The sequence below is a fragment of the Sebastes fasciatus genome, chromosome 4, assembly GCF_043250625.1.
Source record: "Sebastes fasciatus isolate fSebFas1 chromosome 4, fSebFas1.pri, whole genome shotgun sequence".
NCBI classification, from domain to species: Eukaryota; Metazoa; Chordata; class Actinopteri; order Perciformes; family Sebastidae; genus Sebastes; species Sebastes fasciatus.
This window is the reverse complement of record NC_133798.1, coordinates 33,914,038-33,941,074: the sequence shown is the minus strand read 5'-3', so window position 1 is coordinate 33,941,074 and position 27,037 is coordinate 33,914,038. Positions and strand designations below refer to the sequence as shown.

Below are 27,037 nucleotides of genomic sequence, written 5' to 3'. Positions count from 1 at the left end.
AGATGGCTAGGTCGCTAAAAAACCCTACAAACTACTCCTGCGCTGCTGTCTTGGCTGAATGTTGGTTTCATCAGACCAGAGAATCTTGTTTCTGTAACTGTAAAAGTTTGAATATCTTTTGGCCAAATCCTCTGCATTTGCCTCCTTGGTCAGAGAGCTTTCCTGCACAAAGCGAATTTTCTTTTCTGTATGCACAAGGATTCATAATGCAGAATGCAAAAACAGTCTTATGTATAAAAAAACACCTCCTTTGTCTGAGGGCAACTGTAGTGTTAAGAACAGCAAATGTTAAACTGACACTTTCTTTTATTGGTTTTCAAAAAAAATTCACAAAATTTACAATGCGTATACCAATCATGCTGAACGGCAAGCAATCCCATCATCATGTATAATAATTCATGGCAAATGCAGTGACTTTTAAAATGTTCAAACTAAATAAAAATGAGACTAATTGCCATCTCAATTTGATGAACCAAGAGCTGCACACTTAATTCTTTGACCACATGCACTCCAGGATGTCGGCCAATGTCGAGTGCTTGTGCAGAGGACCCGTTTCTACACAGTAAAAAGGACTGAAATTAAACAAAAAACGTCAAAATGTACAAATTTGAGATTACAAAAACTAATTCCTCCCATCGCACAGCCCCTCAGCCCTACGCTGACTTCACGAATGCCGCTTTGCTGCCGTGTTTCCGTTCTTTATCCTGACGATCTGAGCTTGGCTCCGGCTGGTCTGAGGTCTGGTCCTTTGGGTTGGGATCGCTGTCTTCGTCCTGGGCGTCTGTGGGTTCCTCTTCACTGGTGGACTCCTCCGGATCTGTTGCTTTTGTCTCACTGTCCACTGGTGTTGAGGGCAACGACTCTGGCTCCGGGTCAGGCTGTGAGTAAGAGAACAATTTATTAGGGATGTCAATCGCTTAAAATATTCATTTTATTATATATATATAATTATATTTAATTTATTATACGTTATTATCACGTTAACTTTGACAGCCCTATTTTATATATATATATACCCTTATACTTCCGTCTGTCTGACAACAGGATATCTTAAGAACATAGAGTAAACGTCCCTGGATTTTGGTGAATATTTCAGCCTTGGGCTAAAGGACAACCGATTACATGTTGGTAGTGATCCTGATGGATTTGACTATGAAATTAAAGAGAGAGTAATGTCATGACACCTTGGACGTTTTTTCAGTGTTGGCAGAAGTTTGCCGCTTTGTTTGACTATAACTTGCATAAGAAACAATGACAGTATATGTGTGCTTTGTGCCAGCCACACCATGCTCCGCTGTGCAAACAGTTTAAGACATTAAAGGGATGGTTCGGGTGGTTTGAAGTTTGGTTGTATGAGGTACTGATCCATAGTCAGTGTATTACCTACAGTAGATGACGATCGGAACGCCCCACCGGGGATGATGGATTATGATTAAATGACACTATTTCACAAGAAAACTACAGCAAAATCAAGTCAGGTAAGTAACCAACAGTGAGCAGTCTATGCACCCCTCAATGGTAAATCTATTAAACTTGTTCAATATGTCTGGCAAGATAAATTGAAGATCTGATTTTAAAAATCTGTCTATCCCCTCTTCTGGCTCTGGATGACCCCCTCACCTCATTGAAACCCAGGCCGCAGTGTCTCCGGTTCCGGCCTGACAGCTTCCCATCCATGCTCTGCTGGTACTGCATCTCTAGCTGCTCGTTCATCCTCCTATCTTCCTGCCCTGCAGAGGAGACACCAGTCACAGCAGGCACACCCAGCCAATACAGGCCTATCCATGCATGGATAGATCTGTGCGGCGGATGTGTAGTGGGGAAGCCGGGTTAATTGCATTGGGCATAAGGATGAGGCAGCATGGGTAAGTGGCAAAGGGACAGTAGTTTGGACATTGTCTTACAGTAGCAGAACAAATACAGCCTTTTACAAACACCAGATGAAGAAGCTTACCACTGCGGAAGTGGGATGTGGACTTGTGGTCGCCAATGACGAGGCGTCCGGTGGGTTCTTTCTGGAAGACCGAAACAATCCCATTTTATATCAAATAGAGCTGCAACGACTTATCTATTAGCTGTCAACTATCAAATTAATCTGCAACTATTTTGATACACGATAAAGCGGTTTGAGTAATTTTTTAAGAAAAAAAAAGTGACTATTTTCTGGTTTCTTTACTCCTCTATGACAGAAAACTAAATATTTTTTGACTTGTTGACAAAACAAGACATTTGAGGACGTCATCTTGGGCTTTGGGAAACACTGATCGACATTTTTCACCATTTTCCGACATTTTATAGATCAAACAATTAATTGCGAAAAGAATCGACAGATTAATCATCAATGAAATAACCATTAGTTGCAGTCCTAATATCAAATATAAACTTCTCTTTATCTTTTTACACTACGGCCTACAGGCCTACTATAAAGTGGACTGAAAGTATCGTGATCTACAAGACACGAAAACAAACCTTGCCGGCGCCCATCAAACGTAAAAACTTCTGCTTCCTTTCATTGCTTCCCAGATCAGCTGATGACCACTGGGTATCCTCATCCTGCAAAGACAAAACATTTTTATTATTATATCAATATCAAAACACATGATGCTCATGTCACCAGATTATTTACACAATGACTGTTTTTACAGAGCACTAGAGGCTGTTTCTAACCAACAGGGCTAGCCGCCATCCCTTCACCCTCTAAAGACGCACACAGTCGGGTTGAATGAGAAGCACCGCTGAAGCCAGAAGGATCAGTGATTCCTGCTGTCTATTGGAGGTACGTTTGATGATGTTTATTTTCAGAATTCTCTGTTGGGAGTTTGTTGGTGGCTAAGTGAGCCTTTTGTAGAAGTAAGTATAGCATAGTCACACATTCAGGGTTGTAAAATTGATAGAGGAAAGAAGACCATTAAAAGTTGATAAACTAACTGAAATCGCAAAGATGATCCCCTACATATGTGGAACTGTCAAATATATTAGGCGTAATATGACTACATAGGACCACATAACGTGATTCATTGGAGTTATGTTCGCTGTGTTCTGAGAGAGAAAACTTAAGCAGCTTTTACTTAAAAGAAACTGTGCACAAAGCCTCAGATACATAATGCAGCCACACAAATGGATGTGTACCCAAACTACAACACTAACCAATACAACAACAGATATGGTTTTAAATAGCACCAGCATGCAATTTACAATTAGATAATCCTGACACACTAAAAGTTCTGTGCTGCAAAGTTGTTTAAACAACGGGGAGGCAGATTTTCTGTTCTAGAGAGGTTAAAGTGGCAGTAGTCAGTATATATATTTGGCATCATTGGGCAAAAATTCCATAATCACCTTTCAGCATATTGTAATTCAAGTGTTCTGAGAGATAACTAGACTTCATGGCTCTGTTTTCAGGCTTTAGATAATCTAGCCCGTGACGGGAGACTTTGACCAATCACAGGTCATTTCATTGAGAGAGCGTTCCTATTGGCTGTGCTCCGGTCATGTGACCGTTAGTTGGCGTTCCTTCAAGAGATTTTCAACATGGCTGCCAGGTCACAAACTTTCTCATTTCACAGCTAAACCGTGCACTACAAGATGATTCTGAAAACATTAGAGGTGAGAAATAGACATTAACGTAACAGAATATTGATTCATATTTGTTCAGTGCTGCCTAGTTTGACCGTGTGGTCGGAGTTCGCGAGTGATTGACAGCCGGCTCTCATAGACCTCAGATCAGCTCTTACTGCTTGTTTTCCTCTGTCTGTGAAATCTTGCAGATGCCGTTAGGAGCACCGGAGGACACATGATTTTTACCTGTTTCATGTACTACTGTCACGATATAGCAACCGTTTTATAAAAATAACTTTTTTTAATCACATTTGCTCCATATCTCGCCTACTTCAGCTTTAAAGGACCCAGACAACAAAACAGGATGATTTGATCTTTACAACAGCAAAACCTCAATCCATTCACTGGTTGTGCACAAAATATTCAGTTATATTTTACCTGAAGAAAAAAAAAAAGCCAAAACAAACACTATCTTTTCTCTGACAGAAATACCCCAACCTAACAGGTGACTTGTTTTAGATGTGATATTTTAGGAAGGGACACAATGCAGGTTTTTGAAACATATTGTTTTTTTTCGTTTTGTTTTTACACAGTACTATTACTTTAGTTTAAAAACAATTTATTTACAATTGAGAATATAACGTTAGTGGCCCTTTAAAAGGCAGATCAAGCTGTGACCCCTCAGTCCTTGCTGGGTGAAACACCTCCAGTGAAAAGAGCCTCTATTTCAAAACAAAACATTATAAACACACATATTAATCTACTCTGTTGATCCCATTTCATACAACACAGCACCACGTGTGACATGTTTTGTGCAATAGCGTTTTAAATCAACCTAAAAAGGAGAGTAAACTTTGTGTTTTGGAGCTGCAAACACAGAAACGTGTTCAGCTTTCAGGATAAAGCTGTTGAAGAGGAATACCGTTAGCAGACAGGCTAACATGCTAACACATCCAGCTGTCCCACAGCTTTCCTCTGCAGGTTACAGACTGGTTTACTATTCTACTCACGTCACTTGAAGACGCTGATCGTTTTGTCCCATGCCTGTCGTCTGGATAACTCATCATGAAGGAAAGCTTTAGTATAAAATGTCAATGAAATGTCATGTGGACCTGAGAGCAGCAGGGTTTGTCAACAATCCCCCGCTGTGACGCCACTTCCGGTTCCGTCCTCTTCTTCTTCGTTTTATTTTGCTGTCTGTTATCTCAACTCTCTGCTGCCACCAGCCGGCGGATTGTGTTACAGCACCCTTCAAATAGGTAAATGTTCATCTAATTAAGATAAGATAAGATAAGATGAACCTTTATTAATCCCCGGAGGGAAATTCAGGTGTCAAAGCAGCAACATCAGCAAACAGAGTGAAACACAGGAGAGGTAAAGGTATACAAAAATTATAAAGACAATAATAGAGATATAAAAGATACAGAGTGAATGGGTGAACATAGTGTGTACAGTCCGTCAATAAATAAATGTAGAATGTGCAATTCCCTCTAGCTCCCCTTTTAAATGCCCCTTGACGTTTACAAGGACGTTCCAACATTTGCCAAATAAAGAATTTCATTAGGCCAATTAGCTTATTTGATTAAATATATCCTACCTGCTGAACGACACAAGGATATCTCTATGTAATCACACATAGCCTATTAATTAAAAAAAAAATCCTCTTGTTTGTGGTTTGCTGGGAGTAAGTGCTGCTTTTCCCTCGATAGCCTTCTGAGGACATCTCTAGCCAAAATAGGCTAAATGTCAGTTCAATACACCTCACCTCTAGTTCAATATGCTATATAAGATAAGATAAGATAAGATAAGATGAACCTTTATTAATCCCCGGAGGGAAATTCAGGTGTCAAAGCAGCAGCATCAGCAAACAGAGTGAATCACAGGAGAGGTAAAGGTATACAAAAATTATAAAGACAATAATAGAGATATAAAAGATACGGAGTGAATGGGTGAACATAGTGTGTACAGTCCATCAATAAATAAATGTAGTATGTACAATAAATAAATGTAATATGAACATATGTGCACTCTATAAAGTGGTATATAGCTATAAAGTGGTATATAGGATGTATAGTGTAAAGTAAGTGTAAAGTGCGCCAGTGGTTAGAGTCCAAGGTGGTTACAGATATGTGCATGTTTAAAGATCTTAAGTCCTCATTATATGTGTAGGACCTCCAGTCCTTGTTGCAACAAGGACTGGAGGTCACAACATGATTTTCCCGTGGGTGAAACACCTCCAGTGAAAAGAGCCTTTATTAAAAAAACAACAACGTTATAAACAGACATATAAATGTACTCTGAATCCGTCTCTGTTAATCCCATTTGATACAACATAGCACCATGTGTGATGTGTTTTGAATCACAGGAGAGGTAAAGGTATACAAAAATTATAAAGACAATAATAGAGATATAAAAGATACAGAGTGAATGGGTGAACATAGTGTGTACAGTCCATCAATAAATAAATGTAGAATGTGCAATAAATAAATAAATAAATGTAATATGTACATATGTGCAGTCAGCAATAAAGTGAATTCAATGAGAGACAATATTATTTAGAAAACCAGTTAGAAACACTGCTACTAACAGAATTATTTATTTATTTATTGACAGACTGTACACACTATGTGTAATCCCATAATATTACGACTTTATTCTGTAAATCTCAGATGTTTTTCCTTCAATGTGGCTCTAATACTCCGTAGTACATCTGCTCTTTGGCCCTCACTGCATTACACTTATATACTATATACTTCGACTATAAACTGTGTTACCTTCATCACAATGCTGATATGTTTTGTGGCTCCAGACAGATTTTTTTTTTTTTTGCCTAAAATGGCTTAGTTAGAGCTTTATCCTGAAATCTGAACATGTTTTGTGTGTTTTCAGCCCCCATGGACAAAGTTTTTTTTTTTAGGTTGACTTAAAACATTATTGCACAAAACACATCACACATGGTGCTATGTTGTATCGAATGGGATTAACAGAGACGGATTCAGAGTACATTTATATGTCTGTTTATAACGTTGTTTTTTTTTTTTAATAAAGGCTCTTTTCACTGGAGGTGTTTCACCCACGGGAAAATCATGTTGTGACCTCCAGTCCTTGTTGCAACAAGGACTGGAGGTCCTACACATATAATGAGGACTTAAGATCTTTAAACATGCACATATCTGTAACCACCTTGGACTCTAACCACTGGCGCACTTTACACTTACTTTACACTACACATCCTATATACCACTTTATAGCTATATACCACTTTATAGAGTGCACATATGTTCATATTACATTTATTTATTGTACATACTACATTTATTTATTGATGGACTGTACACACTATGTTCACCCATTCACTCCGTATCTTTTATATCTCTATTATTGTCTTTATAATTTTTGTATACCTTGACCTCTCCTGTGATTCACTCTGTTTGCTGATGTTGCTGCTTTGACACCTGAATTTCCCTCCGGGGATTAATAAAGGTTCATCTTATCTTATCTTATCTTATCTTATATAGCATATTGAACTAGAGGTGAGGTGTATTGAACTGACATTTAGCCTATTTTGGCTAGAGATGTCCTCAGAAGGCTATCGAGGGAAAAGCAGCACTTACTCCCAGCAAACCACAAATAAGAGGATTTTTTTTTTAATTAATAGGCTATGTGTGATTACATAGAGATATCCTTGTGTCGTTCAGCAGGTAGGATATATTTAATCAAATAAGCTAATTGGCCTAATGAAATTCTTTATTTGGCAAATGTTGGAACGTCCTTGTAAACGTCAAGGGGCATTTAAAAGGGGAGCTAGAGGGAATTTAATCATCTGTGATTCAAAACACAATGACCATCTCTGAAGCTGATTTTTCTTTTTTCTTTTTTATGAAATTAAAATGTAATTTTTTCAAATGATAGATTCAGCCTGGTCTTAGAGAAATGCAAATTCTTGCAATGAAATAGCTCAGATTCATCAACCGAGGTTCAGGATGGAAAGAATAACTCTCAGCTAGTTGATAATAATCCCTAAGGCAACGCAAGTTTATTTATATAGCACATTTCATACACAGAGGCAGCTCATGGTGCTTTACATAATGACGGTTAAAAAAAAGACAGGTAGGAAGAACAAAAAATTAAAAGATTAAAATAATATGATAATTATAGACCTAATGATAATAAAAGAGACCTAGATAAATAAACAAACATAAAGCGTAAATTCAGTTAAATCTGAGATCCTTTAATTTGTTCCAACAGTGGACGGCATACAGTGATAACTAAAAGCAACTGCACCATGTTTTGTTCTGACTGGGAACAATTATCTGACCAATGTACAGAAGTCCTCCAGTTCTGGATTACATTTCAGTGGAGGATTCAGTAGCCTGGCAGCAGCGGCGGATCAAGGTGGTCAGGGGCCCTATAGGCTACTCTTTGTGTGGGGCCCCCTTCTCATCATGCCATGTGTAAACGTGTGCTATATAGGAATATTACACGGCCCTCAGGTACACACTCGGAGAGCACCCACTGAGACAGCCGTTACTCTAAACATTGACATATCGAGCAATTTAGGGATTTTCTTTAGTAGATCTTGGTCACGGTGTTCTTTCGGCTGTCGTGCTTTCCGTTGATCATATTTTCTTTCTGACATATTGTCGCTATTCCCGCCAGTAGCAGTGACGAATCAGCTGCATTTTTAAAGATGTTTCTTATGGGCCAATACAGTGTAAAAAAGAAAAAGTGGGCAGAACTTAAAATTGTAAGGCAACAAACTCCAGCAACGTTTTAAATTAGGCAATTAAACATAACATTTTAAGTTTTGCTTTTGAGTTCCTTATTTCCATCAACTCAAAAAAAGAACAAAAAGAACAAAAAGTAAAGTACATTTAAATAATTCAAAATAATCCGGGGCCCTTGCAAACATGGGGCCCCTGTGCATTAATCCACCCCAGCCTGGCAGCACAATTTCAATTTGGAGCATATTATTCTTGAATCTGGATAGGCCTATTTTACTTTTCTAAATCTAGTCTATTTCTATTCTATTTCTAATCCATTTCCCAAAGCCATCACTTTGTGCTACAGTGTAAAATGAGCCCTCTATTGGATGACCTGCATTAAAACTGCCAAAAGGTGGCGTAAGAGTAAGAGTAATACAGAAGCGACCCAGAGGCGCTCGCACCTCTGACAGGACGATACAACTCAGTTTCTGCAACACACAATCATCCAGATATTCAATGAAAGGTTTTGGGGCTTGTGGTCCCTTTTAATAAGATTAACACGTTTTGTATAGTAAATTAATGTGAGCCCAGATACATTCCTTTAATATTTTCAATAAACTGCATTTTTTCTTGAGAAAAATTAGGAATATTAAAACTTCCAAGACTTTACAATATCGGGTGTGCTGCAGAGAAGACAGGAGAGAAAAGAGGAGATTATTAGGAGATTGTTTTTTTTATCACAGATTTTTCCTAAAATTGTATTCCCAATTTGACTGTAATAATTTGTTTTTTAATGATAAACGACCACTGGTGATACATTTCCTATTTACATTATGCAAAAAATATTAGCACAGAGAAAACTTGTTTTCTTAAACTGTCCACAAACACGCTATTTTTAATTAACATAAACAAACATATAACTACTTCTTTCCGATTTGTGGTGATTTATGACGCACAGAACGTGTTTGTAATAAAAAAAAAATGTGGCTACGGTTAAATAAAAGCAACAAAAAGCAAACAGGCCTAATTTAGTCAAATTGTATTGAAAGTTATCGCCAAGAGCAGGTGACCAGTACGCGCGTGCACACACGCACGCACGCACATATAGGCAACATGCACGCATAGAGAAAAGGGGATGATGAAGATGAGAGGAAAGTTATAATGAGGAATAAAGGAGAAGCAAATTAACTGTTTTATGTTTTAATAAACAACTCAAAGAAAGTGAGACAGAGACGCACTGAGACAGATAGATAGAAAGAGAGAGAGAAAGAGAGAGACAGAGAGAGAGAGAGAGAGGGAGGGAGAGACAGAGAAAGAGAGGGAGGGAGGGAGGGAAAGAGAGAGATAGAAAGAGAGAGAGAGAGAGAAGAGATAGAAAGAGAGAAAGACAGACAGAGATAGAAAGAGAGATAGAGAGAGAGAGAGACAGAGATAGATTGAGAGAGAGAGAGAAGGAGAGAGAGAGAGATAGAGGGAGAGAGAGAAAGAGAGAGAGAGAGAGAGAGAGAAAGAGAGAGAGAGAGACAGAGAGAGAGAGAGAGAGAAACAGAGAGAGAGAAACAGAGAGAGAGAGAAAAAGAGAGGTAGGGGGAGAGAGAGAGAGTGATATATATATATATAGAGAGAGAGAGAGAGAAAGAGAGAGAGAGAGAGAGAGAGAGAAAGAGAGAGAGAGAGAGAGAGAGGGAGAGAGAGAGAGAGAGAGAGAGAGAGAGAGAAAGAGAGGTAGGGGGAGAGAGAGAGAGTGATATATATATATATATATATATATATATATATAGAGAGAGAGAGAGAGAGAGAGAGAGAAACAGAGAGAGAGGGAGAGAGAGAGAGAGAGAGAGAGAGAGAGAGAGAGAGAGAGAGAGAAAGAGAGGTAGGGGGAGAGAGAGAGAGTGATATATATATATATATATATATATATATATAAGAGAGAGAGAGAGAGAGAGAGAGAAACAGAGGTAGGGGGAGAGAGAGAGAGTGAGAGAGAGAGAGAGAGAGAGAGAGAGAGAGAAACAGAGAGAGAGGGAGAGAGAGAGAGAGAGAGAGAGAGAGAGAGAGAGAGAGAGAGAGAGAGAAAGAGAGGTAGGGGGAGAGAGAGAGAGTGATATATATATATATATATATATATATATATATAGAGAGAGAGAGAGAGAGAGAGAGAAACAGAGAGAGAGGGAGAGAGAGAGAGAGAGAGAGAGAGAGAGAGAGAAACAGAGAGAGAGGGAGAGAGAGAGAGAGAGAGAGAGAGGAGGGGTTATCCTGTTTCTCTCCCTTCACCCTTCTCTGTCCCGCACTCTCACTTAACCTCCACATAGTGCCGGTCGGACGGGAAATAACTTAAAACACTTTTTCTCTGAATGGCAGATCCTCGGGCTCAGAATCTCCTCTGACGACGACGAAGTGTTTTTCTTCTTCTACTTTCTGATCCTCTGCGGAGCGCAAACAAGAGGAGTTACCAAAGTTACCAGACGCGCTCCGCTCCAGAGATGGTGACTTTACGCACACGGAGGATCTGAAGGCTGTTTGAACTGAACGCTCTTGTTTTGGTCTCTGAAACTCTTTTATCATCATCATCATCAGCATCCACAACGAGCTTCAAGTTTTGCCAGAAACACGCAGCGAATGCAGAATCAAGTGAATCCAGGTAAGAGAAGTCCTGTTGCATCAGAGTGGACGAGCAGCACCGGGACTTTGTTATTCAAAGTCGGTGCGCACTCAGTCGGTTATCTGCACAACAAACAGCGATGACAGCAGCAGATAAAAGCTGCAGCGGCTCTTTAAACCTGAAGTTGGACCGTGATTAGACTCGCTCGACCCGACATGACCTGCAAAAACTAACTCACAGAATTCATTTTTATTATAGCAAAGTTCTGTATTTTAAGGTGTTGTAGGAAAAAAAAAAATTCTATAGAGTGATTTATGGATGTTATAAATAACTTAATTATAAATGAGACTAATTCTAAAAAAACAACTCATTAAAGTAACTAAGTTCATGATAAAACAATAACTTGTTATTCTTATTATTTTATTAGAAATATTAGTTATTTCCCCCCTTATAATATCCAATTAAGCTTATAATAACCGTAAGGTTGTGAATTGTGATTTTTGCACTTTCATCCTCTGAGACTCATCTCAGAGCTGCTGATGAGGTGCTAAAAAGAAATAGAATTATAACATTAAATCTGTGCACCAGTAAACCACACAAATAAGAGCAGAAACCTGACTTCCAAACACGTGTTAATTAATGCATTTCTATCTTTTTCTCTCTCCAAGTTTAAACTGTTATTCCAAATAAAACATTTTAGGTTAATTATAGCCATTAAAGATGCAACTATATTGCGCAAGAAAAACAGAGCATCAGTTTAACTGTGTCATGCACTATTAACAGAAGTATGGTTCAGCGGTTCTGTTACACCAGAAAATGCTTCTATAGGCTCAGAACCCATTAAGAGACATTTAGGAAGAGTAAGAGAAGCACCATGCGTAAAAGGAGATTTTAAAAACAAATTAAAAACTTTTAAAGAGCCACTGAACTTTAATTTAAAGCATCTTCTTTTTTTTTTTATAATTTAGTTTCAAGAAATCGGATGAACTCCTGAAGTCATCCCATTATAGACCCACTATACAATCTGGTGATACTTTCAGTTTCCTCTTCGGCCACACAGCGGTAGCCTTTCTGTCCAGTTTCGTGGACGCTCTGCCGGACAGGCTGTGCGCACATTTCAGTGCGTGTTTACTGGGATATAATAGAGAGAAATAGAGACTGTGGATGGGGAGAAATAAAGTGTTGCGTCTTTTAGGGCCAAAGTTAACTTTCCCTGCAGAGGTCACGGAGCTTGACCCTAGAAGAATGTGCGAGTCATAAATTAAAATAGACTCCTAACAGAGTCCTAACAAGGATCCATTAGGAGACAATACCGAGAGGGACAACAAGACAGTGTCTCAGCACAGCGACAGAGTTGAGAAATGAATCTGTAAGTTTCTTTTTTTTTCTCTTTCCTACATGATTTCCACTTTCTTTATAAGGCTTGTAAATAGACTGTGTTTTTAAAGAAACACTTGCATGCTGGCTTTTATTGAGTTTAACTTTTGTTTTTACCCATCATTGATGTGCCTGCGTGGATTTGAGGCAATGCATACTCTGCAGAAAATATATAATTGTTGTGCAGTCCCTTTTGGGAGTATTTAGAAGAATATTTCTCACTGAACATTTTAGAAATTACAGCTTTGCTCCAGTTTAGGAGTGTTGACTTGATGGCGTGGATCAGAAAGTTGGAGTTGAAGCAGATGATTATTGTCCTGACCATCCCTGACAAAAAGATTAATTGTTTTTGTGGTTATTAGGTTTTTGATTTGTCCTCTTCATGCCAATTTGTCCTAGATATGTTTTTTAAAAAAAAGAAAAAAATGTGTGCAACTTATGTAAAAAAAAAAAAGAAAAGAAAAAACACTCCTAATACATTTAATATGCTCCAAAAAAATGAAAATTGTGCATCAAAATGTCAAAGAAAGTTCCTATAGAAAGAGTTTTATTTGTGTAGAAGAAGTCTTCTGCTGCAAAAGATGCAACTGTTAAAAGTTTTGCAAAGTTTGCAAGTTTTAAAGTGTCAGTTTCACTTTGTGTGCAGCCTGATAGAGTGATAGAGTGACAGTGGCAGCTCTGCTTATGGATGGAAGTTAATAGTGGCAGTGTGAACTTGAGCCATGCACGCAGGGACACTTCTTTTATTTGTCCCGGAATGAGGAGCCTGAACTGAAAGCTGCATGGGGGACAATCAGAGGGGTCTATCTGAAAGGGTTCACGGTGAGGATGTGATGTTGTGACCGGGTTTACAGGAGGACAAGGATCTGGAAGAGACCGATAGACTCTCTTCAGGGTGTTCCCCACATTTAGAAGCACACTACACCTCTGAGATAAGCTGCTGCTCGCCTGCAGATAAGGAGCTTTTTTAGAGAAACAGAGCGTCGACTCGGAGGAGAGATCTCAGATGCTATAGACAATTGTTGTTAATTTACAGCAGGATTTCAACAGTATTAACCTGTTATTGCTAAAAACAGTGCTTTACTGTTAATACAAAAGAAAACCTGTTAAATTACGCTCATAGGCCGTTTTTTAACTAATGCATTCTTAAAAAACATCACTTTACTGCTGATCAACTGTCTAAAGTATCATCAGTAACAGTTTCATGCAGTATTTTTTTAATTCTGGGACCTGATCTGCTCATGTGAGGCTTGTACATTGTACATGATTGTAAAATCAGTGAATTAGCTTTATTGTTCTTCACTCACATGTTATTATGGTTTGCATTCTGTGCTTGTGGCCAGCTAGAGACATACATTTTCTATTCCTATGTCTGTAACCTACTAAGTCTATTCATCTAGGCAAAAAATAATGTTTATTAAAATGTATGTAAAGAATACAACCTAAATAGTGCATTAAAACAAATCAGTAAGATAATGTAAAAGAAAGGTGAAAAACAGCTATTTAATGTATCTTTAAACAGTAAATTAACTGTAAAATACTGTGAAATTAATAAAAAACAAAACAGTATTTTTCATTAACAGTACAAAGCTGTAAATTTCAGCGACAGACTAATAATGTTAATTTTACAGTAACATAAAGGCAACCCTGCTGCCAGCTCTTTACTGTTATTTTACTGGGATATTCTTAACAGTGCATGCATGACAAAAAAAAGGAGTCTGAAAACAGCTGAAGAGGAAACGCACAATTGTCCCCTTTGATTTGGGAAAGCTGTTGTATCTTAATTTGGGCATTTGGGCAATCAGCTTTTCTGTTAAGGCCACAAATCAGTGGAACACCCACCTGACGATGTGAGGAGCTGCAGCTCTATCAGCATTTTCAAAACCAAATTAAAACGTCTGCTGAAAGCTGCTCAGCTCTGTACTCACTGATCTTTATTCCATGGTCTTCATGACTTGCTTTTACTTGACAAGCATACTTTGTGATGTGCTATTATTGTGTGTAGCTGTGTACGTTCTTTCTTGTATGACTGTAGTATGTTGCTTTGTTTTGACCTTCCAAGGGGACTACAGATGTGAATTAGTTTAAAGCTATAATCTGGTAATCTGGTGCATCAAATGGTGACATTTATGTTTTAAACTGGTCCCTTTTAATTAAAATATTAAATAAATAAATAAATAATCACGTTTGGAGTTTAGCGCAATTTCCCCAGCATGCAGCTTTTAATTGTTTTACGCATCCACATTTTTTTGTTTGCACATCAAATCACTCCTCTATTCAGAGTTATATAATTGCTTGACAGATCCTCCGGGTTGCCAGTTTGGACGTGCCCACACCGGCCTGCCCAAGCAGTAAATCACTATTGTGACTAGTGTCAAATGTCATATTAAATCACTCTATATCCTCATTCACAACATCTCTTACTAAATGGCAGGAAAAGGGTATTCAATATAGGCTCTATACATACCTACACAAAGCTACTATGAACTGTGCTTATCTTTGACCTGTTAAAATCTATTATTGCTTGGTTCTTTTTCCTCATTCGCCCACCATATAGTGACAAGTTGTTTAATTGTTTGGACTCTGGCAGAACAATTTATAGACCACCACCACCCAACTCTCTCTCTCTCTCTCTCTCTCTTGTAAGTGAGAGTGTCTGTCTGAAAAACAATCCGAGCAAAGGGGGGGTCGTTGAAGTTGATCTCCTATGGCATTTTGTTTTGAGCAGGTGCTGCTGGGTTGAAGTTCCCTCATAAGGTAAAGTGGCATTAGAGCGTCCAAATGGCAGACTTATATATAGGCTGCCAATTCAGCACATTGTCCCGGACTGCATGGTCGCCTCTGTCTCTGCTGTCTGAGGGAGACCTGCAGCTCTTTTCTTTTTTCTTTTTCTTTTTTTTCCTTCTGAGGGGCTCCTCGCTGACAACAGGCGGCCGGTCACTGTGTGGTCCATTAGGATCCTGTCAGCAGCATGAAATCACTATTATGGACTGTGCGTAAAATGCTCCTCATCTCTGCAGTGGCACATTTGAATTAATCTCCACTTGTGATTTTAAATAAATTAAAATAATTTTATAAAAATTAAAATTATTTCTCTTGGTAAAACATTTTCATTTCTCAGGTTACATTTTGTGTTTAAAAATGATAATAATAATAATAATAATAATTTGGTTAAAAATAAAATGCATCTTCATTTTTGGGCCTTTATTTAATTTTCTTATTTGATAATTACATTTTCTGATTTCATCTCTCACACACACTCACACTGTGCTTATGATATTTCCCAGCTTCAGCACAAGTTTATCTGTTTATTAAAAAATCACTACAAAACATTTATTAAAAATCCCACTCTGGAAAAATCTATTTCTTTTTGCCTCCAACGTTAATCCCTACAAATGTGCACGCTGCTGTTAATGCATTTCAAGGCCAACTTTGGATTCTAATTGTCATACTTAGAAATCTCTACCCATTGCTCACACGTTATTCTGATATGTCACACATATTTGGTGGACTCTGAGAGGCTTTTTCCTCTGGTGTGGCCCCAGAGGGACTCTTAAGTGGTGAAGAGAGAGAGGGTACGAGCGGTTTGGAGAGATAAAGATTAAGAGATTTGACGGCTGAGAGAGAAAGAGAGAGTGAGATGAAGGGAGAGATTGAGGCTGAGGAGTGCTTTGAATTTTGAGATTTTGACTGTTGTGAGTTTGAATTGATCAGACATCCACACAACACCCTGATGTGCACAATTAAAGGAAGCATCCTCATGTTTAACCCCTTTACTGTTATTTTATTTACCCAGAACGCCTGTCTCCCATCTGACCACGGCGTTGCACATTTAAGTGCTTCCACATGTTTTTTTTTTTGAAGATGTCATATTCACCTTCATCGGAAAAAAACCCTCGCTCCACCATTTGAAGCCTGTGGCCGATCCAGAGAGTCCTAATTATTTGTTGTCGGGCTCTTTGAAAAAGACACCAGCCCCCAAATTGGACATGTGTTGTACAAACACAAATTAAACATTTAAGCCCTAAGTATTTCTCCCTGGGTCCTAAGTGCATATTAGTCAGCCTATACTTATCTCTGGCCCGACGGCACACCCAAATTGCAGTGTTGCTGCTGCTGAAAAAGAAAGGTTGAGGTCCCGGAGAATGAGCACTTGAAGCACGCTGGCAGATGCCCAGAAGTTTCTCAACCACAATGCAAGCTTAGGTGTGTGTGCACATACAGTATGCGTGTGTGTGTGTGTGTGGTTGTATTAGTGTGCTCATGTTTATGTATTTTTGTATCTTTTGTGATTGTAAACAAATCTGACACATGTTCCTCTGTGTGTGCTCATGTGACATCAGTGTGTTTTTGCATGTATGTGTGTTACAAGTGTTTGTGTGTGTGTATGTGTGTGTGTGTACATGCATGTCCTTCTGCACACTTGGGTGTGTATAATACAAAAGCATTTCTCTGTGTGTTTTGTGATGTGCCCTTGACATGTGTGTCTATACTGGGTGCTCTCTGCCTCTATGTATGTATGTATGTTCTTGACTCTGTGTGTGTGTGTGTGTGTGTGTGTGTGTGCCCTGCTGGGTGGGCGTACTTCTCCGTGGATCACTCCTCTGTTCTCCACCACCACATAACCTTGGAAACAGCTTCCCCCCACCACCGAGCGGAGAATAACGAGGGGCCGCGTCCATTCTCCTCTCTCCTCTCTCCTCTCTCTCAATGGTCGGGCTAACCTTTCCTTTTCTGCCGCTGATCCTCCAGCACCTGCTCCCCACCATCCAATTTCAAAACTCAAGAATAAGAGCTTACCTGACACACCAGCTCCTACTGACAACAGCATTCCCTCTACATACACTCACTTCCTTCCTCTTTATATCACATCTTTACATACAGTCTTTACATCTTTGTTCAGCACCGTGGCGTGTCCTTGTCGTATTTTTTTTTGGGGCCGTCCTGATAGACAGAGCAGCTCAGGTTCATGAAGTTCATCCTCCTCCTCCTCGGCTCTTTTCTCTCTCTCCGACTCTTTATTTCTTCAGGCATCAGGGTGTGTGTCACCTCCGTCTGACGGCTGCAACAACAATGGCTATTATGTACCTGCAAAAGGATTGAGTAAGATTTATAAATGTGTGGTTTACACAAGAGCCTTTGACAAATGAGTGCCGCAGTTGTTAACACAGTCACAAAACCTGGCCTCCTGCCTGGAGAGAAAATAACAAGGGGTGGCTTAAATCCACACTAAACTGAAGCCACTTTAACTTTTTTTTCTTAGATTGTGATTATCGGCGATGAGTGTCGTTTTTTTTTTTTTTTTCCCCTGCTTGTTTTGTGAACAACTTGGCGAACCGCAGCATCGTTCTCTCTCTCTGCTCTCTCGCTTTTTCTCAAGTGGAAAAACTCACCATGACACTCTGCAGCAGCACATCACAAAGGGCCGCCCGCCGTCTCTTTCTGGGTTGTTGAGCGTCAGTTTTGTAAATGTAGGAACTGTATTGAAATGAAATAATTCCTGGAATTCGCTGAACACTCTAACTCATCATATACAGTATGTACATTCAGTACAAGGTACTGCAAGGGAGGAATTTTTCTTTAATGCTGAAGCCCTTTTGGGAAGTCAGGTCAAGGTCTGTTCTCCTGAAAGGAAGTCGTTTTGATAAAGAAAAACTAAATGACTTTACAGTATATTGCATATAGTCACATTGACTGCTTTCAGTGTTTGAAGCACTTTATATCGATCCGACTCTGCTGATCTGAGGAGCACATTGACCTGTTCCACCGATGCTGTTGCCCTTTTCAAATAGGACACAAAAAGAGAGGGAAGCATATGGATTTAAATTAGTTTCCCAAAATTACACTATAAAAAAAATTAGGGCTGTCAATCGATTAAAATATTTTATCGCGATTGATCACAAATTAATCGCACATTTTTTATCTGTTCAAAATGTACCTTAAAGGGAGATTTGTCAAGTATTTAATACTCTTGTCAACATGGGAGTGGACAAATATTCTTGCTTTATGCAAATGTATGTATATATTTATTATTGGAAATCAATTAACAACACAAAACAATGACAAATATTGTCCAGAAACCCTCACAGATACTGCATTTAGCATTAAACAATATGCTCAAATCATAACATGGCAAACTGCAGCCCAACAGACAACAACAGCTGTCAGTGTGTCAGTGTGCTGACTTGACTATGACTTGCCCCAAACTGCATTCGATTATCATAAAGTGGGCATGTCTGTAAAGGGGAGACTCGTGGGTACCCATAGAACCCATTTTCATTCACATATCTTGAGGTCAGAGGTCAAGGGACCCCTTTGAAAATGGCCATGACAGTTTTTACTCGCCAAAATGTAACGTAAGTTTTGAGCGTTATTTAACCTCAAACTAGTATGACCTGGTTGGTACCAATGGATTCCTTAGGTTTTTTCTAGTTTCATATGATGCCATTGTCTTCACTCTAGCTGTAAAAAAGCCCGGTACAATCTCCGGAATGTGGTATGTGTTAAAGAAATTAGTGGCGTTAAAATAAATTTGCATTAACGCCTTATTATCGTGTGAACTTTGACAGCCCTGAAAAAAAATCTTTCTATTGGCTTGTCGTGGAATGAAGAGTTAAGATGCTTTGTGAAACTGAGATCAGAAAGTGCAGAGATTAAAATGGAGAAAAGGTCAAACAAAGAGCCACTTCATGAAATCTACCACACAGACAACAGTTGTGAAGTATTTAATTCACAAAGCTGATGACGGTTTTGTGTTTAAATTAAACATAAAATGAAGATAGAAAGTACTTCGTTCTCTTGATCTGAATACTGAATGTTGACCTTTGTCTAATTATTTCCCCCAAAGAATCACAACTCTTCAGATTCTCTGATGTTGAATGAAAATAGAATAGCCATCACAGGTTATTATTCATTGCTGCTCGGTCATGGAAATCCCATCATTGTAACTTTATTGTTTCGCTTTCAGGAGGCCGAATCATCGTAAAAAGACATAATTCAGACTGTTTTTTCTCAGTTGCACTTGACGGGCGTCTCTAAGCTTCGCCAGCAACAGCAGCCAAAACTAAATGTTTAAAAAAAGGAGTCCTGGAAAAAATGTCCACCTAATCCGTGGACATAAATTGCCAGATTGAAGTGTTGTGGTCGGACTCTTCGTTTCAGCCAATCAGATTGCAGACTGTTTCAAACAAGACTACAGCGTGACCAGGTGACTGACTCTGGTGCTCAAGTGGCTCTTTATCTGTCAGTCAGTATAGCTGTGGCCTTGGATTGCTGCAGCAGCAGCAGCAGCAGATGCTTTGGCAATTACACTGCTCCTGATGATTTTACAGAGAAGGGAAATCACATGCCAGCATGTCCGCATGTCCAGGAGCTTGTAGACTTTCAGTCTTTTTCCTCCCTGTTTTTCTTTCTTCAGACGGAGATGTATTGTTCTTCACTCTACAGAAAGGTTTTATTACTATTTTCTCCTCAGTAATATTCTAAGTAAATGCTCTAAGATGACTCCTATCTTCAATGAGAAGAACAGGAACAGGGAGTCAATATGGGCAGTGGGTGTCATTAGCAAATATCTTCTGGTTTATTTGACGAGATGGGTGGGGTTTGATCCATAAGACAATGTAAATGCCTTGGAGTTTTGACAATCAGATTAAAGTGTTTGAAGATACTTTCACTCATCTTTTGTCTTATTGACAGCCAAGATGACTTTTCCTTGTCATGACAGACAAACCCCACCCCTCTGCCAAACCCTGCAGCTTAAAACAAACAAAAGATATTATTCGGAGTCTCTTGTTAATGTTGCACGATTGCTCTCAGGTGCCACACTAGTGCAAACCTGCAGTTTTATTTTGAACTTCCACCATAAGTTTGTCTGTTTAAGGATGGAAAAGAAAAAAAATTTTTTGTTTGTGGTGAGGAAAAGGCCACCTGTGCTGTTCCCATGCATGCTATACAAACACACACATTTCATGACACATAGAAACCCAGCAGACAGTATACACTCACACGAAGCTGGCTTTCTTAGCTCCAAATTTACAAAGGAGGGATTTACTTTGCTTTCATGACTCATTTAATTCAATAAACAACCTGATATCGGTGCATTGTGTAAACGAGGTTAGATTAATTCAAAAGTAATTTGAAGTATTTGGAAGAAATAAAAGCCTGGATAAGAAAAAGAGTGTGTGTAACCTTCACAATGACAGTTGTCTGGGAGACATGTTCAGTATCATGTTTTGTTTAATTGTAAGAATGCAAGCATTGTGGGAAAAGAAACTTGCCAAAATACCATTAAAAAGGCCACTCCAGCAATTTAGTGTTCTTGTGAGGGACATATTACAAAACAAATTGTCCAAATCGAAGCAGCCGAAACTCAGATAGCCTAACGTTGAGTTCCCTAGTTTGGGTCAAGCTCCAAAAATGCTCAAACCTACATTTCCCATAATGCAACTCAGTAGGGCTGCACGATATTGGAAAAAAAAGACTTCTGCAATCTATATAGATACATATATAACACAGGAATTTTCACCCTACATGTTGTAGTAGTTGTCGTAGTTAAATGCATCAATCTGGTGGATTTTGAGAGCAAAATTAAGAGGCAAGATCTATAAACAATTTAGAGCTCTAGTAAACAATTTAATCATAAACACATTGGTTGTATGGATATGAATGGTGATGACAGCAACAAAAGTCACACCCACAAAGCATGGTAAACGAGACGGGGTCTGTGTTTCAAGACGGGGTTGGTGGGATGCCGACCACGGCCCCGGGACGTGACGAGGTCCGTGTGAGGGGTGCAGTAAAGCTCTCAGTCACCTTCACACCAGGCCTTTCCAAGTCGCACTCGCCGGGGATTCACCCGCGCCGAGCGGTTGTCTCTGACCCGCCGAGTTGAATCCACCTGTCAGACGTGAACCCATGTGGTTCATTATGAAACTGTGTCTGGCCTACTTAGACTCTACGCATAAATTAACTTCTGTGCTGTTCAGAGTTTCTACTCTTAACAACGTGCACTGCAATTTTCCTGGACTCGCCTTTAGGGGAATCTTTTGGTTATTTGGTGCAGAACCGAGTCCATGGCGTTGTTCTCACATTGTTCTCACATTGTTCTCACATTGTTCTCACATTGTTCTCACATTGTTCTGACCTGGCAAAACAAAGTGAAATAGAATAACAATCGCTTTAGAGTTAAAACAACTGCAAAGAGGCCTGGCATGCGTGTGCTCTGAGCTCATGTTTACATTGTTTTTACAGTTGGATTCTGCTCCTCCCCTCTACAGAAGCGTCACCCTCCTCTAAAAGCAGGCTGGCTAACCTTCGCTTCACCACTCGTAGTGGTTTGGAGTAATGGGGCGTGGCAGCGGGGGGTTCAGGGGCGCGAGGCCTCAGAAATGACCCTGTGGTCGAGTAGCGAGGGCCAAGATAGCGTGGTCCCACCCACCGAAGCCCAGATCCAATTGGTCGCCGTCCAGCTTGTCTACGCAGGGCGTTGCCATGGTTTCCAGGCCGTAACGAAGTCTTTAATCGAGCCGTTGTCATCATGAGATGGTGGTGAGTGTTTTGGCTCGCGGTGGAGAGATAGAAGCAACAGTGAAAAAAACAAAAAAATAGAGAACGAGCCGGGGACCGACTGTGGGGCTCAGAATAGAAACGCACCGCTTGACGGGCAGCTCTGAAAGTCTCCATGAGATACACACATCAAGTTCATTCCTTGTGTCATGGAGTTCCCAGGGCTATATAGCGCCTGGGAACGTATTCATAAATGACAGGCTCCTGACACGCTCCTGGCTCATGTCTATTTTTCATATGGTATGCTATGTTCTGTACACGCTGTTGGATTAGCAGACGTGTGGAGTGTGGTGTTCAGTGATGACGGGGTGTGCAGAGGAGTGGCACTGGCTCGGGTATCGAGCTGACTGGGCTCAGACCTCAGGTTTCCGCCACGTAATCCAACACACTTTAGATGGTAGGACGGACGACGGCATCGTGGCCTGCTGACATTTGTGCCAGAAGGTTTCACACACAAGAATAGGCGAGATACACTTAATGGTGGCAGCACTGTGCGTGGGACCCACCTGTTGGGCTCTTCCGTGTGTCTAATGTAATGTTTTGGGAGCCAACTTTGTTTTACCGTTCAGACTACATTGGAAACAACCAATCGGGTCAATCGGTACTACTGTATTGTTAGAGGTAGTTAATTTGTCTTGGCTCGCAGCCTGTGTGTAACCGAATAAAATGGCCCTTTGCCACACTCCCTCCAGTCGACGGTTCCCTGTAGGAGGGCCCGCTGTTGCAGGAGGGAAAATCGCTGCCTCAGCAAGCTGTTTAGTCTCATTCTCAAGGAGCTTACACTGTGTCTCCCTGTTTAATATGGGAAACATACGTAGGCCGGCCTGTGATGTCAATTGTTATTGCTGGAGGCCTGCTATAGGAAAAATCTCATTTGCCTTTGTAAAGCACTGTAGTGAAAAGGAGCTTATGTCATAAAGACGCTATTGTGGCTGCTACGGGGCCCGCCGTGTGTGTGTGTCTTAAAGTGTCACTACTTTGACTCACACATTGTGGATTTCACGTGTGTTTCCCTCACATTTCTGCAGGTTTCAATGGACAATGGTTTCCTGTGCCTGTTTGTTCGTGGTGCACACAAAAGGGAGTTAAGCGGCGGGCTTTTGTGCAGGACTTTTATGAATGAGAGCTGCTATTGTAGCTGTCATAAGTGATCACATATTTCTGCTGCCTGCCTCTCTTTGATTTCATGTGCTCTTTGTCATCGTGCAGCTCCGTGACTTAAGCTGGTGGAGGATAAGGTACAAGATAATGATGGTGATGATGGAGGGAGTCATGGTGTGTAGAAGAGAACTTAACATCCGACCAATCTGACATAACCCAAACACTTAAAGGAATGATGTATTAAGAGACTTGCTTGATTTATACAAATTGAGTCGGTACCCACGAAACTTTCTTGTCATCCGACTAATTAAAATCTGCCCGGTCCCACCTGTAGAGTTGTTTCAGGGTCGTTCTTGTACATGTCTGGCTGCAAATGTCTGTAATCGTGTCAGTGTTGCTATTACGCTCTGTGCCTTTTCCCTTTCCTTTAGTATGTGTTGTGTAGTTCTGCAAAGTTACAACGCCTAAAGTCCACGCCAAAGAGAGTTACACTCCCCCCAGAGAAACTCTGCTCCTGAACTGCCTGAAACACCTTGCTTGAAGTCCTGCCTTTTCTTCCGTAACCAGGTGATGTCACCAAGTAACACATTTGCATAATACCTGCCTAGCGGCTAATTCGGCACGCCCTCAAACAAAGCTAGTTTAGAGCGGAGCTGGAGGGGAGTCCGAAGAGTTTGGTTCGATTAATCAATCACAACAGAGTGGGCCAGCTGACCAATCAGAGCAGACTGAGCTCAAATAGAGCGTTTCAGACAGAGGGGGAAAAGAGATGCTGCAGCTGAGAAGAGTAAAGCGTTTTTTTTTTTAACATTAAAACATGTAAACATGTTCTCATAGAAACCCAAAATACAAGTATGCACCTGAAAATGAGCATAATAGATCCTCTTTAAAATATTATACACACTCCAACAACATTATTTAAGCTTAAAAATAATAACCTTTCATGATAAACAGCTCCAGATTGAGAGTGTGAGTAGCATAATGCAGCGTAGTAGATATCAGATCAATAACTGTTAGCCATGTAATCACTCACTCAGACTGAGTCTGTTTCAGCCTTGGACAGAGCAACAAAAATGCACTTATATATATATAAAAAAATGTGGAAAAATTAAGTAAAGGAAAAAGTCGTCCTCCTCTGTAAACGTTTCATGCTTTTAAAATGAAATATGTGCATTAATTCTTTATAAAAACATGTCACCTCAGTGCAGCAAGTAAGAGCAGTGTCGGGTGGAGGACTTTGGGTCTGGCAGATCAGATAAACTCTATGTTTGATTCCTCTTATGAATACAAATTGGAGACATATGTGGGAGGAGAAGATTGAAATAAAACATTTGATATTTATTGCCACCACTGTTTTTTTTTTTCTGACGACCACCTCCTCCATCTCGACGAGCCTCCCCTCAACATTCAGCCTCTCCGTGTTTTACGGAGCAGCAGATTTGTGCGCTGTCCTCTAAATCATTTCCCTCTCTCGCAGATTGCTCCCTGCTGGAATATTGGCCTGACAGCCGTTTTCTTTTTTTTCCCCCTCCCTCTGCTTCCCCAGTGGACTCATTTACATTTATGCACGCAGCAATTAATTACAGGCTGGCGCTGGCCTTGTAAATTAGAGGGAGCCGAGGTCGGCCTCATTATTGCCCCTGACAGTTAAAGCCTTGTTTGGGTCGTGACAAGGTTGACTTCAGGCTGGGACAGTGGAAGCTCAGCAGTGGTTGGCTGGTCTTCATACATCTGATATCACTTTGCAGTAAATGAAGGAAATTTACTTTCTTGATGAATATGTTATTTTGCACTATTGATTTTTTTTTTTTCTCACTAGAAAGAAAAAACGTTTTGCGACCTTATATATTCCAAAAAAAACGTTTCTCTCCGCAGCCATAGGTCATCATTCCAGGCCTTGTGTTTTGTCTTTAGCGTAATGCCCTCTGTGTGTTTTGGGGGTCTTTCATCCAAATACTTGTGGAGGGGTTTTTCTATAGACCCAGGAGTCAGGCAGGCGACTTCTCACGGTATTGGCCTTTTCATGCGAAGACGCTCCAACTTTTTCCGGCTCCTTCCCTCACAAGGCCCTCCTTTCTTCTCTGTCACGCAGCGATGTGTTTGTGCATACCTTACCAGCCTGACAAAAGAAGGGAGAGATCCTATTCACTTCATGCCTTTGACATTCACCTCTTGTTTTTACAATCTTTCCAAGGCGCGCTGTTTGCACAGTGGAACAGGCTTTGTCTTGAAGAAGCGGGACAATGGCGAGCGCCATAATGTAATCTCCTAAGAGTAGTGAGCAGAGGGGCGAGGTTTAGACGTATGTGCTGGCGCTTGCCCCTACCAACCCTCTCCCTCCCCTCTGCCCTTTACTTTAGCAATATTTCATGTTAACAGCGACTTGGGAGAGAATACATGTTGTCACTTAAGCCTCTCTAATGTTCACCTAGGTCTTTTGTGAAGGGAACACAAAGGCTTTTCACTCATGCAAACATCCCCTTCCCTCGTTCTGAGTAGCAGTTTGCCCACCCACATGCATATCTGCAACCCTGTCCTTTTTTTTTTTTTATCAACATAACCACAAAACATTTATATTGAAACATTATCTTTCCCCCACCTTAAGCAAGTGTTTTATCAGCCTAAAGCCAACCACACATGGGATCAAAGTTCTGTGCTGTATGTACACCCAACCAATCAGAAACCCTTCCACCTCTGTCCAGTATACAGAGGTCTCAAACCCAGTATGCTTGTTGGATTATCAAACAGTGTACACCTCTCCGACATCAGAATTGAGGGGCTGCATCTGACAGTCACTCCCACTTCTTACCGAGTTAGACCAGGTGAGGGAAGTAGGCATGTTTTAACTTCTCTCTCAAGCTGCTCTTTTTCCATTCTTCACACAACTACTGTCCCTGGAGTGCAGCCATAGACTGTATATAAGTGGACGTAGTCACCGTGACATCACCCATTGGTTTGTGGACTGCCGTTTTGAAGCCTCGAGTTCGGCATTTTAGTCAGTCATCTTATTTTTTTGCAACCAGAAGTGACACGAGATGGTGGAGCTAAGTACAACCAAACACTTTTAGGCGACCAAAATGTTACAATTAACTTTCATGAACTGAAAACAAAAAGGGTGTGAAAGGATTAAAGTTGTAAGTCTAAAACACGCACAACTCCCAAACCGGACAACGCCGTGGTAGCGACCTATCAATCACAAGGTAGCCACGCCCTAAAGCATCCCCTGCTTTATGGTCTATTTGACTCTAAATGGGACCATAATTTACTAAATGAACATCATGCTGTGTTGAAGAAGACTTGAAACTAGCGATTGAGACCATAAACTCATGTTTACAATGTTTACTGAGGTAATAAATCAAGCGAGAAGTAGACTTATTTCTCAAAGACTTCTATACAATCAGACTTCTTTTTGCAACCAGAGGAGTCGCCCCCTGCTGGCTGTTAGAAAGAATGCAAGTTTAAGGCACTTCTGCATTTCTGAGAGTAACACCATGAATGACTTTGGGAAGACTGTCCTAAAGAGTTCTCCCATTTGACTGATCATTGCATCTGGCCCGTCTCTATGATGTTATGCTCTTGGCCCCAACTTTTGAGTGTGGCCGTTTAGGAAAAAATAGAAACAACTTCTTTTCCTTTAAATGTGGTCGGACTGCACATTGTATGTGTTTCAAACACACCCATGGCCTTTGGGATGTCACTCAGTCGGGATTGATAAAAGCATTGCCAGTGAATGTAATCAAGACAGCAGTTACATGTTCTCCAGAACATATTTGGCAAAGCAAATGAGAACAAAATAAACATTTTTGTTTGTAGTAATAGGCTTGATATCTGCCTAATCTGATCAAAGTGCAAAAACATTAGATATAGTGTGAAACCTCAGAAGTCTCAGTTTTGATAATCTATCAGTCAGAGTGATTGAAGAGATAGATGGAAGTGGGAAATATTGTAAAATAACAGCTCAGTGCTAATAGGAAGATGAGTTTCAGCCCTCGAGAGAAATTAACACAAATAACAACAGAAACATTACGAGGCCTGTAAACGTGGCCAGACAGTCAACGTGTGCTATAAGCTCATCGTTTATGGGTCAAGTGAACCTCATTGTGGTTTAATTGCCCATATGATTGGT

At 40.2% G+C, this 27,037-nt stretch overlaps 2 protein-coding genes across 5 annotated transcripts in view; one reads left to right on the top strand and one right to left on the bottom strand.

The window, feature by feature from the left end:
* Positions 1-267: 267 nt before the first annotated feature.
* c4h11orf58 (chromosome 4 C11orf58 homolog) lies at positions 268-4,728 on the bottom strand. Its single transcript, XM_074633775.1, has 5 exons — positions 4,569-4,728; positions 2,470-2,553; positions 1,955-2,015; positions 1,621-1,730; positions 268-878 (listed from the first exon to the last, which is right to left on the bottom strand). The coding sequence occupies exons 1-5, from the start codon at positions 4,623-4,625 to the stop codon at positions 654-656; spliced, it is 537 nt and encodes a 178-aa protein (XP_074489876.1). The 5' UTR covers positions 4,626-4,728; the 3' UTR covers positions 268-653.
* A 5,811-nt stretch (positions 4,729-10,539) lies between these two features.
* LOC141766709 (transcription factor SOX-6-like) overlaps positions 10,540-27,037 on the top strand; it is a 129,652-nt gene continuing 113,154 nt past the window's right edge. For 2 of the 4 annotated variants that reach the window (XM_074633782.1, XM_074633778.1), the window contains exon 1: positions 10,555-10,908. The gene's annotated coding sequence lies outside the window, so the exon portion shown is untranslated. Of the gene's footprint in view, positions 10,909-11,924; positions 12,239-27,037 lie in introns of those variants that run through there. The other 2 variants (XM_074633779.1, XM_074633780.1) reach the window with 2 other exon arrangements.

Bases quoted from the DNA above. Each gene is read 5' to 3' on its own strand.
- c4h11orf58 (XM_074633775.1), bottom strand. From the start codon at position 4,625: ATGATGAGTTATCCAGACGACAGGCATGGGACAAAACGATCAGCGTCT. The intron at 2,016-2,469 runs GTTTGTTTTCGT...TCGGTCTTCCAG, and splicing joins GTTTGATGGGCGCCGGCAAG to AAAGAACCCACCGGACGCCT. The intron at 1,731-1,954 runs GTAAGCTTCTTC...TCTCCTCTGCAG, and splicing joins CACATCCCACTTCCGCAGTG to GGCAGGAAGATAGGAGGATG.